The 14,331-nt window shown below is 36.4% G+C and overlaps 1 protein-coding gene across 17 annotated transcripts in view; it reads left to right on the top strand.

The window, feature by feature from the left end:
* ATG10 (autophagy related 10) overlaps positions 1-14,331 on the top strand; it is a 223,133-nt gene that overhangs the window by 147,930 nt on the left and 60,872 nt on the right. For 11 of the 17 annotated variants that reach the window (XM_072793250.1, XM_072793197.1, XM_072793181.1 and 8 more), the window contains 2 exons: positions 1,741-1,838; positions 12,018-12,180. In XM_072793250.1, coding sequence (XP_072649351.1) covers positions 1,741-1,838; positions 12,018-12,180 — 261 coding nt within the window. The remainder of the gene's footprint in view (positions 1-1,740; positions 1,839-12,017; positions 12,181-14,331) is intronic. The other 6 variants (XR_012015110.1, XR_012015115.1, XR_012015107.1 and 3 more) reach the window with 1 other exon arrangement.

The following is a 14,331-nucleotide window of genomic DNA, read 5'->3' as shown; positions in this document are numbered from 1 at the left end:
CATTTTACAGACATGGAAATGTCAATGGAATAAAACTATTTATCACAAGATAATGGTCTCCTGCCGCCAGATAAATGCCAAGATGAAGATACTTATTGAAAATGTATCAAAATATTCTATTGCTATTTATTGAAAATAAAGGTTGAGGGAAAGTTCAACTTTTCAGGTCAAACATGAGAAATGCCCTGCGTATGGTATTAGTATATTATATCGTCAAACACAATGTGCATCGTGTAGAAACATGAGAAAATTCTAAGAAATAGTGGTCTATAAATGAATCCTTTAGCTTTCTAGTATGAGAAGTACTGCAGTGGTGCAGTGGAGGCTGGGAGGAGATACCTGCTATGTATTAAACTCTGACTGTGTGCCTGGCACAGTCCTGGGTGTGTTCACTTATGCAAGCCTGTTCACATGAACAAGATTTGAGAAGGATAATTATCCTCATTTACAGGTAAAGTTGAAAGCCAGGTAACTTGCTGTCGCATAGGGCATAAGTGCCGACACCAGAGTTTAAACTTAGCCTGGGCTCCAAGTCCAGTGCTTTTCTCCTACACTGTACATCTCTACTTAAACTCCAGGAGTCTGAGTACAATACCTTTTGCTTTGGTGTGTATTTGTGTGTGTGGGGGTATTGGGATGGATTATTTCCCTTAGTTTTATTGCATCCAATGACCAAATACATCTTTAGGTCTAATGATTTGACATACTGATGAGTTTTCTTTAAATGCTCTTGTCCACTTGCCTGAGAAAAAGAACACACCCATAAGTTCTGAGGATTTGATAGCTCTGAATGGGCCAAATAGCGTTAAATTTTAGTAGTAAGGCCACATTCTGTCCAGCACTGTGCAGTTTCAAAGTCTCTAGGTAATTTCTTCTTTCTACTTTATTTTACAAATTTAAATACCTGTTTTTCTACTTGTGCCATAGTGGCTTGTTATGAATATAAGTGAATTGGTGAAGCTGTTTAAAGAAAAACAGAATTATTGTTTACTAGATATTTTCCTAATCTCTTCATGCCAATTCCTGCTCATGTCCCTCCACCCTTAACAATTCCCTTTCTCCACCTGCCACAAACACTGGATGTTACTGTCTCCCTCCTCTGGACTGTGTGAGAACTGCAGTTTGAACTGCACTCTTGGCAACAACCACTTTCTACCTAGTATTTTAGTATTAATATACTGTTGATATACTTGTCATAGCTTCCCTAATAGATGGTAGGCTTCTTACTAGGAGAAATTGTGTGCTTTCCTTTTCTCTATTCCCCATGGTACTGAACAGAGTGATTCGAACATTACAGATAGTCAATGAGAGAGTGAAAGAAGCATGTGTATGTACCGTCTTTGATTTCAGAACTAGAGGAAGTATTAAGATTTCAGAGGTATTCATAGTGCACCCTTGTGAATATGGGAGTCTGTGTACCTGGTCCTTTGCCTGTGCTTGTACCTATCAGTTTTCTCTAAAATACATTTGGACCTTATTTATTTTGCGTAATTCCTATAGGCAATGAATGAGCAGATAATTGAACTGCTAGATGGTTACAAAGGAGAGAAGCTTGAATGTTTAAATTTCCCTCAGGAAGAAAATAGTAATTCATATAGCACTCTTTTGATATATAAGTAATATGTATACTAGCAAAGATTTCTTTTTTTAAAATCATAACATTCTTCTAGTAGTTTCAGATAAAGCACCATTGTGTCAAATGGATTACTGACCAATGGTCTTTGCCATGTGCTTTTGCAGATGGAAGACCTTTAGCTCTGAAGGACATATGGGAAGGAACTCATGAATGCTATAAGACCCGGCTGCTGCAGGAGCCATGGGACACCATTACCCAACAGGTTAGAGAGTATTTTTATTTTATTATATGTGATTTTTTTCCCTCTGCTGCTCATCTTCTAGTTCTCTCTCCTCTACTCTTTTTTCCCCTATTTCATTCCTCTACATCCTTACAGATTTCAGCTCAAAGACAGTTTCCTTTGAAACACCTTCTCAGAGTTCGTTTCTTTTCCTTATTATAGCTCTCAAAGCAATTGTGTGTGCTTATCACAATTTAAATTATATATTTGGATAGTTTTCTTTTAATTAATGTCTTTCTTTGTCATTGTACTATGCATTCCCATGTAGGCAGAACTTTTTTTTCCCCTCTCTCTCTCTCTCTCTCTGTTTTTTAAAGATTTATTTATTTATTTTAGAGAGGGAGAGTGCTCAGCATAAGTGGGGTGAGAAGTGGGGGAGGAGAGGGAGAGAGTGAATCTCAAGCAGATTCTGTGCTGAGCTCGATCTCACCATCCTGAAATCATGGCCTGAGCTGAAACCAACAAGAGTTGATGCTTAACTAACTGTGCCACTCAGGCACCCCTTTTTTTCTCTTTATCATGCACCCAGCACTGGCACAGCACTTATCATATAGTGAGTGCTCAATAAAAATGTATTAAGTAAAAGAGAATAGAAACTAAGTTGGCATATTCACTAAGAAGTACATGATTTAGCTTGTGTTACCTACAGTGCTTCAGAGTTTTACTCATAGGTACATTTGCAAAAAAAAAATTAACTTCTGATTAATAATAGGTTTTCAATAGCAATCTGAAAAAAGTAGAGAAAATACATCTTCAAAAGTAGATATAAAAAGTAGATTTGCAAAAGTAGGGAAAAATAGATCTGTCAATCATATAAGTCATTATTACTGCCTTGCTAAAATCAGCAGTTAATTATTTTAGAAATGTAAAAATACTCATCACCTTGCAACCAATCATGGTCTCCTTAAAAATAATTTTTACTTATATCAAAAAACTTATTTTTTCCCAGCCTCTGTTAAGCTTAATCAAAGCTTCCTTTAAAAATGATTTTATCAGCCATTTAGAATTTTTATGCCCTCTTATGTGTTTGATCATAATAATGACAATTTACCTCCCAATCAACGTTAAGAATCCTTAGCATCTTGTAAGTAGTTCTTTGACAGTGACTTCAAATGACCATTTTCTAGGTTTTAATTGAGGACAAAACTAGGTTTAAATACATGCATATTTCACACAGCCCCTAGAGTTAGTCCTTTCCTTTCCCTTCCCACCATTGCCCTCTTAGATAAAGTCTTATAGCCTCACCTGGAACAATTAGTAAGGCCTCACACCTCTGGTCTTCTGCTCCTTCCTTCATGCCCCTACCCTTCGTCACATCCTCCTAACCATGATACACATATCTTGCCTGTGCACAGACCTGCAGTAGCCATCCAAAGGCCTGTGACATGTGGTCTAAGTGCCTCACCTGGGCTCCAGTGGCTGCCACTCCCTGGCTCCAACCTGCCCTTTCAAACTTATCTTCTACTCCACTGCACACAGGCTCAGCTCCTGCCAGCCATGGCTGTTCATTTCCCAGAAGCCGTTCTGTGCAGTTTGTTCTTGGAATTCTTTCCAGACTTAATGTCTTCCTGTGGCCTTTGTTCTGTCTTTATATTTCCTCTTTGTTCTCTCATGATTCTTTCTTAAGACCACTTCAGGTCACAAAAATGGCCCCCTCTAAAATCCCAGTTCTGTAGACTATAGGCATGGGGTTGCTATGAAGAAAAATAATGAGATATATAAGAAAATCCATCATGAAGATTTTTGGCAAGAACATTTTATTTTATCAAAGCGTTTTAGATTAACCTTTAAGTATCAAGGTGAGGGACGCCTGGGTGGCTCAGTGGTTGAGCGTCTGCCTTTGGCCCAGGGCATGATCCCGGGATCCAGGATCGAGTCCCACATTGGGCTCCTTGCAGGGAGCCTGCTTCTTCCTCGGCCTGTGTCTCTGCCTCTCTCCGTGTCTCTCAAGAATAAATAAATAAAATCTTTTAAAAATAAAGTGTCAAGGTGAATGCTAACAGTTTCAGCTTCCAGTGTCCTGCCAGTGACCACAGGCTATCTAAAAATGTATACTATAGTGTCAGAATCCACAGGACCCAGAAAATGTTTGGTTGTAAGAGTCAAGGAAGATGGCAAAGGTTAGAGGCAAAAGATAGATGGCAGAGACATCCAAAAACACATATGTATGTAACTTTAGTGCCTTTTTTCTCTGCTCCTTTTCACTTACATTTTGCATTATGTTCTTGAGCCCATTTCTCATCCTTTCCCTTTTACTATCACTAGCAGTCCTGTTATTAATTTCAGTGCAAGCCTATAGCACAATTTCTGGTGATCTATGTCATTTTGGGTTTTAATTCTGTGTGTCTGTGTTTTGACTTGTGACATTTGAACAAGACTGAACTCAACTGTATGTTCTTAGTTTCCTAATATGATGTTGCCAATAGATATCTTGCTATTGATAGAACTAAGTTGTTAAACCAACCAAATGAAACAATCTGTGCATTGATTGCTTTTAAAGGGATTGACTAATATCTTTTAATTTGTAGACACTTACATGTCGTGTAGACAGCCTGTTAGTGGACCATCTTTTCCTACCTGTCATAGTATAGTAGTAGTGATCAAATCCAACCACAATACGCATTATTATTTCTAACACTCAAGTGTGTGGCTCACTTAATGGGAGAAATAGTTGATATAACCAAACTACAACACAACTGTAGCATTTAAATATTCCTTTGGGATTTGTCTTACGGGGATTAATCTGTGGACAGCTTTCCCACTTTTGACAACAAACTTTGTTTAAGCTTTAGAATTGCTCATCACAGTGCATATGCAGGCATTAAAAACTTAGTCAGGGAAACTCACTTGTCACCATCGCATTACTTGGCTTTTGAAAGTCATCATGAACCATCTCCTTTTGTGGTCTTGGCTTTTAATCCCAGATTAGCTAATGGCTTGGTATTTACGTGCTCTTCTTTGCTTGAGATCTTGGAGAGAGTAGGTCTTCATTTTTGTAAAGACACTTGTGCTGAAAAAGTAGAGTGTCCTCAGTGGGGTGAATGGGAGGTTGCACTAGGGGAGAATGAGCTGATACAATTTTGGTGGCACCAAACAGTAGATAGCATTTTGCAAAATTACACTAAAGAACCATTAGCTTGCAGACTGAACATGTTAATAATATCCTGTCCTTCAGAGTGTCTTAAAAACAAAAGCAGCCTTCGCCCAATATAAAATGCATTTCACTTCATTTCCAGGCTTGATTGTACTCATATAGTTTGTTGCTCTTCATCTTTAGTAATCACACTTCTGTTCTCTGAGCATTTGTGTTGATGATAAGGACCTGTTCATGTCAGACATGAACCCTCTCTTTTGATGACAAGCCACTAATGAATCTCATACATTTGATTATGGTGATTACTTACCTGCTTCTGTCCAACATTACGAATTACCTATTATTTCAACCCTGTAGCCTAATAAAGAACTTCTGAAAGAAAGTTAACAGATGCCTAGGTTGGATCTGCCCAAATTGGTACAATGAATGTTTCAATAATAATTACTTGCAGGTGTGGGCTGTATGTTTTAGGTAAAGAGCCCCTGCAATCCTGGCTCAGACTAAAAGTCATAAGATAAGAAAGCATACCTTGAATTTTGCTTGAAGATGTTTGTATTTATGTATGTGGGTGTGTAAACAGTCAGATAAGTAATTTTTTTTTTACTGTTTTCTTGTTTTTAAGCTTTATATTATGGAAAATTATAAATATATACAAGAGTAAGGAAAATAGTATAATAATACATTTGCAAACTAATGGCCAGTCTTATTTTTTTAGTATCTCACCCAATCTGGAATTTTATTTTACTTTATTTTATTTTATTTTATTTTATTTTATTTTATTTTATTTTATTTTATAGATTTTATTTATTTATTCATGAGAGACACAGAGAGAGAGAGAGGCAGAGACACAGGCAGAGGGAGAAGCAGGCTCCATGTAGGGAGCCCGACATAGGACTCGATCCTGGGTCTCTGGGATCACACCCTGGGCCAAAGGCGGTGGTGCTAAACCACTGAGCCACTCGGGCTGCCCCTAATCTGGAATTTTAAAAAGCAAATCCTAGACATCCTATCTCATTCATTCAAATTTAAGTATATATCTTTAAAAGATAAGGGCTTTGTACCAATTTTTATAGCAGCTTTATCCATGATTGCCCAAATGGAAACAACTCTGATGCCCTTCAGACCATGGAGATTAAACAAAATGGTACTCCTTACTAGGTAATCCTATTCAGTAATAGAAAGGAATCCAACTACTGATATGCTGAACAATGTGGATGAGTGTTCAGAGAATTATTCTGATACAAAAAGGCAGTCCCAAAAGGTTGTGTAGTTTATGATTCCACTTATTTTGAAATGACAAAAATATAGATTAGAGAAGGGATTTGTTGTTATTGGGTGTTAGAGAAGGAGTTATAAGTGGGACAGAAGAGATTGTGGCTATGCAAGGCAACATGAAGGAACCAATGGAAATGTAGCAATGGGAATGTCCTATATCTGACTCTATCAATGTTAGTATCTTGTTGTGGTATTGTACTATTGTTTTGCAAGGTGTTTCCACTGGGGAGCTGGTGAAGGATATGAATAATCTTTCTGTGTGATTTCTTACAACTGCATTTGGAATCTATAGTTATCTCAAAATAAAAAGTTTAATTAAAAAGAGGTAAGGACTTGGGACTCCTGGGTGGCTCAGCGGTTGAGCGTCTGCCTTTGGCTCAAGGCGTGATCCCGGAGTCCTGGGATCGAGTACCGCATCAGTCTCCCTGCATGGAGCCTGCTTCTCCCTCTTTCTGTGCTCTGCCTCTCTCTCTGTGTCTCCCATGAGTGAATAAATAAAATCTTAAAAAAAAAGGTAAGGACTCTTAATAAACATAACCACATTTCTGTTATCACAAAAAATTGTTAGTAATTTCTTAATATCATTAAATAAGCAATTGGTGCTTAAATTTGCACAATTTTAAAAAATTTTTTACGGTTTCTATGAATCAAGATTCAAATAAGGTTTATACATTAAAATGGTTAGCATCTCTTCAGATGTTTGAAACAAAGATTCTCATTCCTCTCTCTTTTTCCTTATAAATTTTTGTTGAAGAAACAAGGTTGTTTGTACTATAGTATTTGTAGTCTGTTTTGTTTGTTTATTTCCTATTAATATCTGGTGGTGGTTGGTGTGTTCCTCCCTGAGTTTTCCATAAACTGCTAGTTAGATCTGGAGGCTTGATCAGATTCAGGTTTGTTTTGGGGGGCAATACTTCATAGGTGATTTTGGATACTCTTGTCAAAAGGCACATAATGTTTGGTTATTGTTCTTTTTTGTGGTGGTAGCAGCCATTCATGATTACTGCCTAGATCCATTAACTCATTAGGGTTTGCAAATGGTGATGCTCTAATTCCCTCATTCATTATTTATTAACTGAACTGCTTTCTAACAGCAGTTTCCCTCACCGCTTATTACTTGAGGTATGCTTGTATAGAAAGTGCAGGATAAATGTTTCTAGCTTTTAAGATAATGAGCTGGTTCTCTAGCGTCCAAAGGTGACCAAGAAAGTTTTCTTATGTATTTTTGTGGACTCATGAATATAAATGTTTTATGCATTTCAGTTCATTATAGTAATTATCTTTATTGTTGCTTGATTGTTGCAATGACATGGATGAAACAATGCTAAGTGAAATAAGTCAGTCAGAGAAAGAAGAATGCCATATGATTTCACTCATATGTGGAATTTAAGAAACAAAACAGATGAACATAGGGAAGGGAAGGAAAAATAAATTAACAGAGAGGGAGACAAACCATAAGAGACTCTTAACTGTAGGAAACAAACTGAGGGTTGCAGGAGGGGAAGTGGGTCGGGGGATGGGATAACTGGGTGATGGGCATTAAGGAGGGTACATGAGGGGGATCCCTGGGTGGCGCAGTGGTTTGGCGCCTGCCTTTGGCCCAGGGCGTGATCCTGGAGACCCGAGATCGAATCCCACGTCGGGCTCCCGGTGCCTGGAGCCTGCTTCTCCCTCTGCCTGTGTCTCTGCCTCTCTCTCTCTCTGTGTGTGACTATCATAAATAAATAAAAATTTAAAAAAAAAAAAAAAGGAGGGTACATGAGGGATGCCTGTGTGGCTTAGTGGTTGAGTGTCTGCCTTCGGCTCAAGGTGTGATCACGGTGAGGGGATACAGTCCCGCATCCGGCTGCCTGTGAGGAGCTTGCTTCTCCTATCTGCCTCCCTCTCTGTGTGTCTCTCATGAATAAATAAATAAATAAATAAATAAATAAATAAATAAATAAAATCTTTAAAAAGAAAAAGAAGGGCACATGATATAATGAGCACTGGGTGTTGTATGCAACTAATGAATCACTGAATTCTACCCCTGAAACTGAAAATACAGCATGTTACCTAAATTGAATTTAAATTAAAAAAATTTTTTAAGTCTCCTTAAGTTGGCTCCTGAGTTATTTTGATATAACCCAAGTAGCTCTGAAAGCTTCTTGCTTTTTGGTTTGACAAGTTGTTGCGCATTAATATTGTGCAAATCATGCCCTGACTTACCCCTCCATTTTCCAAGGAGGCTTGCTTTCCGTTAAAGATTATGGCAATATTTACATAGGGTTGGTGGGAAGACTGAAAAAGAGGGCTGCATACAAAGCTCAACCGGTGTCTTATCTCCCTTCAGATATTTTCTAACACCTGAACTGTGCACTTTAAATTTGGAAACCAAGACTTTGGAGGTACTTTATTTTGTGATTCCACAAGGCTGTCTGAGTACAAGTAAATGAATGGGATTGGGTGGATAAAGTTGAAAAAAATTTGTTATATTTCCTCATGTGACACAAATACTAAGAGAGAACTGAATTAAATATTTGCGGGGAGTAAAGAGGAAACTGTGCAATATATATTTTACATATCCCAAATGCCATTAATTTCATTTTGAAGACTTCATCATGTCTAAAACATGCAAAAATATGGTAATTAATTTCAGTGAGTTTTCATTTTTTTTCCCATCATAAATCTCTCAGGGTAAAAAAAAAATGACACAAAACAAAACTCAAACACAACAAAAAATAAAACTCCTCAGGTACCTTTTGGTGAGTAGATTGCTTTTGACTCTCGGTGATGCAGGAAGTCACTGGTTAAGGAGTCTTAAATAATGAAGCTTGATATGTTGCCTAGTGATTTATAATGATGGCTGATAAACTGATGATTTAATTGTGCTTCCTCTTGTAATAATCTTAAGTGCTCAAGTGAAGTTCCAGTGATTGGCTTTCTTCTGAACTCAGTCTCCCTGGAGTCTTTAGGCATCTCTTTTACACAACATCCGATAACTGACTTTTAACTGCTCCTATTTTAAATAATACAAATCAATTAAAACACACAGCTGTTTAACAAAACTTCTCCGTGTTGGTATAGGTCTCGGTGGGTATTTCCTGATGGCTCATAATGACATCAATTTAGTGCACCTGGTAGGATCTGTGTGAACTGGAAGTGGCTTAATTCTTAAATGACAAGAAAATTAAGAAGCCTTTATGGATTGCTGCTGCTGCTTGAGAATCCCTGCCAGTGCCACTGTAGACTCTTCCATGGTGGAGTTTTATTTAAATGGAACTACAGATGTCATGTGATTGTTTTCTCTGTAATTTGCTGCTAATTTGTTGATTCTGGGTTTCCAGATATTCGTTCTGGACATTAATAAGTCACTTCCATGGATAGGTTTATAGTGCCATAATCTATCTTGCAGACTTTTTATAGAAACTTTCTAATGTTTTACCAATACTCGATGATTCTAGCACATTCTACTGTCTTAGGAGAGTGAAATATGCATTCATCACTTGTATCTCATTTTCTTTGGTGTTTTAGGGTAATGATGACAGTGCTATTTTTCTCTATCTTTATTAGTAATTATTTCTAGAGTATCAGTCTGCACATGGATTGCGACTTTTAATATTTACTGAATGCTGATGCTGTGAGTACTTCACTTTCCATGTTTTTTAAAAAACATCAATTCAGAAATACCCACTGTCACTCACACTTCATTGTGCTTCTCTTGTTTTGGGGGTGAAAAACACATTTTTCTAAGTTTTGCTTGTTCCTCAGACTTTCTTTACATTAAGAAGTATATGAAACTTTGTTCTCATGATCTTTGACTAAATAATTAATTCCTTTCAAAAATTTCTTTGAGTTTATACCCTGGAATGTTTTTGGAAAGCCTTAACTTTATCCTAGGTGCTCATTAGGCATTGGTATGATATTACTTTCTTACCCAGCTTTTCTTTTTTATAGTTTTCTGGCCACTAACCACCAAGTAAGTGTTCAAATTAATCTAAGTAATAGTGGGGGGTAATTTACTATGTAAGATCCTTGTCTTAAATTAATTTCTAAGATGTTTTGTTTTATTCCATTTTAATGAGAGTTCAAGGTAACTAAACAAGATATATATATTTTGTAAATAACCAGCTTATCCTGATATATTTGAGTTTCACTTCTCTAAAATGAAATTTATTTCACAATGTAATAAAAACAAGAAACTGGTTAATGTACTTTGTTATATGTATATCTGGTTGAGCAGAGTATGGCTTAACTTTTTAGCATCAAAGTTGCACCTTTGACTTAGCAAATGCCTTGAATTTATATGAGGGCTTTCAGAATTTCCCAGCATTTCATTGATCCTGAAATTTCTATTTCTAAAAAAGGAGCAGCTTATAAATATAAGAATAAAATACCATTTAAAATATTTATAATTAATTTTAATATTATTCATCTTAGTACATTTCATTTTGATAATTACCTACCATCAATTTTAATTTTTAATAAATATCTTAGTTCCAAAACTTTACATTTGAGGAATATTTATACTCTCGTTTCTGGTTTTTGAGAAAGATTGTTGGTGGGTAGGTGGAAAAGCAGCAGCTATAGGCAAGGAGAGAAGCCTGGGAGAGCAGAAAGGCTGGCACAGGACCCAGAGAAGGAAGAAGGTAGACACTGCAGAAACACTTACCCAGACAGGTCTTGAGTCCTCTGTAAGAGTATAAGCTTCCTAAAAGAGGTGCTATTTGTTTTATTTTTGGCACAATTTAATTTGTATGATACATACATACCTATGATATACAATTTAATTTGTATGATACATACATACCTATGATATACATACATACTATGTCATACAAATTACACATGACATACATATTATACCATGCAATTATTGCACATTTTTTCATTCCACCTACTAGCCCCTTCAGCTCCTTTTTTTCATCTGTTGTTTTCCTGATTCTTTTCCATGTGAACTGTCACATTCCCCATATTTTATTTACAGTTTATATTGTATGGTTTATAACTTGGCCATTAAATAGGTATAATACCAAAGTATATAAAATATGTGTGCAAGTCATTCCAATTATTGTATTACATGCTGATATTTTTTTCAGTATATTAATTTGTTTTTACTTCTCTCTGTCCAATCTGAATTTCAAAAATATCTCAAGTGGTGTAGTCATACAGTCTAATGTAAGAGTAATGCATATACTATAACCACCAAAGCAAGTGAATAAGAACTAAATGGTGGAGAGGAAAAGACAGTTGTAGCAGAAAAAGTTAAGCTACAGGTCATTTCTGAGTTTTCTTGAACAACAAGTAACAGGGAAAGCCAATTAAATCCATTGTTTTTATTCTGTTGTGGAAGGAAGGAGACAAGTTTATCAACAGAGACAAACTTTTCTTGTGTTAAATTTTAGGAAGACAATTTTACAAGTATGAGAAGCTGGTCTCTTTTATAAATACCACTTAAACCAACGTTAGGAGATGGGGAGGGAGTGATGTCCAATTGTAGTTGTGTGAGAGTTACAGTAATATAAATTGTGTGTTTCGGTTTATATAGCAAAGGCCCTTTTTAGCAACTTACTGTTTAGAATCAGCCTGGAGATGGATGTTGAGTGCTTGAAAATTTTTTTAAATTTGAATGCCTTTAAACCGGATATACGCTCTGTAGTTAATCATGGTCAATTGCTTTCCTTATTGCCTCATGCCTTGTCTATACTTATTTACTTTATGTATCTTCTAAAGATACAAAGAATGAGCTTAGAAATTCTGTGTGATTCTGAATTTGTGACTTTTTTTTTAAGATTTTATTTATTTATTCATGACAGTCACAGAAAAAGAGAGAGGCAGAGACACAGGCAGAGGGAGAACAGGCTCCATGCAGGGAGCCCGATGCGGGACTTGATCCTGGGACTCTGGTATTATGCCCTGAACTGAAGATAGACGCTCAACCACTGAGCCACCCAGGCGTCCCTGAATTTGTGACTCTTGGTATGTGCTTTAAACTATCCTCAGATAAAAGTGCTATCATCTGGGCTTGCATTTTTAAGAATTGCTATTTTTTTTTTCTAATTAACAAAAGTAATACCTACTGATGATTTTTAACAAAATATAGAGTAGCAAGAAGCAAAGAAAAAGTACTCATAATCTCAAATATTCAGTGGTGCCATTGTTAACCTTTCAGTGCATAGCTTTCTATACATATGTATATTTATTTAACTATATATACATATGTAATATATATCTATATATGTATGTTTTATATATAAATATACACAAATACAAATGAGATTATACTATGCACTGGATTTCTGAAATTTACATCACAGGTATCTTTTCATGTCAAAATGTAAATACATCTAAATTTTCCTTTTAGAGACAGAACATGAGAGACTCCTAACTCTGGGAAACGAACTAGGGATGGTGGAAGGGGAGGTGGGCAGGGGGTGGGGGTGACTGGGTGATGGGCACTGAGGGGGGCACTTGATGGGATGAGCACTGGGTGTTATTCTATATGTTGGCAAATTGAAGACCAAAAAAAGATAAATTTATAAATAAAAATAAATTTAAAAAAATAAATTTTCCTTTTAATAACTGCATAGATTTCCATTCTAAGGCCATGCTGTAATTGTTTTAACCAATTTTATACTTTGAACATTGAGTTCTTTTCTAATTGTATTACAAACAAGTCCTAAGTGAACATCCTTATAAGTATAATTTATGTAGTTGTCAGATTATTTTTTTGGAATAAATTCTTAGAAGTGAAACTGGTGAGTCAGTAAGTATTCAGTTTTAAAGGTTTTGTTAAATATTTCCATGTCAATATCAGAAAAGTTGTGCTAAATTGTACTACCAGTAGTATATTAGAGAGCCCATTTCCCTAAGTGCTCACTGACACTGGTCATAATTGTTCTTCTCAATGTGCTACAGTCTGATGTCAACTAGGCTTCTGATTGGAACCATGTAGTTGAATACTGAAGTTACTGATGAAAAGCTGAAATGTAGGTTTTTCTTGCAGTTCATTGGCACATACACTTTAGACACTAGGGAAGTTGACATATGGTCATAATTAAAGGGTCTGATTTCCATTGTTGCCAACACTGAGCATTGTTTCTGCTGTCCAGAGTACCTGCCAGCAGGGCTGAGGCTGTTTTTTTTTTTTTTTTCTTTGTAAGCCTTATTAGATTTACACAAATGATTGAGCAGAATCATGGAAGCCTGTAAGTCCTGCTCCTTTAAGTACAGAAGATAGGATATCAGATAGCAAGATTTTTGCCAGCAAGAATTATGTCATACACCTCCCCCAGATAACAAGACTTGTATGGAATATTTGACTGAGTAAGACTGTATCTGAAGTGGCCTGCCAGATGATGTAACTATTAATACGCCCCCCCTGAAAACAATTAACTAATGCTAACTCTTGTTAGCATTTTGAATACTTTCAAAGTACTATCCATGTGGGTCCCAAAGAACATCTTCCCAAACTGGCAGATTTGTTTTTGGTACTGTGTTAAACTGTTCCTCCTGGCAGTAATTAGCTGCTGGATTAATGTATTCTTTAAATAGAATAAGGTCATCACCGTATAAACAGGCACTTGTCTTTCTGTGTACTGTCACAGGACATCAAATACTCACTTCTGTAAGCTTATGAAAGTGGAAATAAATTTATGTGTGGGGCATGAATGCAAGTCTTTTAACATTAGAATTTATCTTGTCTAAGGATTATTCTGGTAACAATAGCTAACATTTAGGGGGCATTTCTCAAGTGCCGAGCATTCTGCTGAATACACATACATACCATTTACCTTAATCTTCTGAACATCCCTGTTAGGTTGGGTCTGTTCCCCAAATTTTAAGGCACAAAGGCATCAGACAACCTGCTAAAGGTCATGCGTCTACTAAGTGGTAGAACCAGAATTTGAGCTATTAAGCTTTTGAGCTCCTATCTTAATCACTATGTCTTAGCTCCTCCCACAGTGCTAATCTTGTTCTCAAGTTGTTGTCATATTACAGATATATTAAAGTAGATCTGTCCCCTTTCTGGGTCATGCACCTCTTTGAGAATTTGATGAAAACTCTGGAAACTTTTCCTAGGTATACAGTATTTTGCAACCCTAATCAGGAGACCCCTCAACAGGACAT

This window comes from Canis lupus, chromosome 2 (assembly GCF_048164855.1).
Source record: "Canis lupus baileyi chromosome 2, mCanLup2.hap1, whole genome shotgun sequence".
Classification (NCBI taxonomy): domain Eukaryota; kingdom Metazoa; phylum Chordata; class Mammalia; order Carnivora; family Canidae; genus Canis; species Canis lupus.
This window is presented reverse-complemented; position numbering and strand designations above follow the sequence as displayed.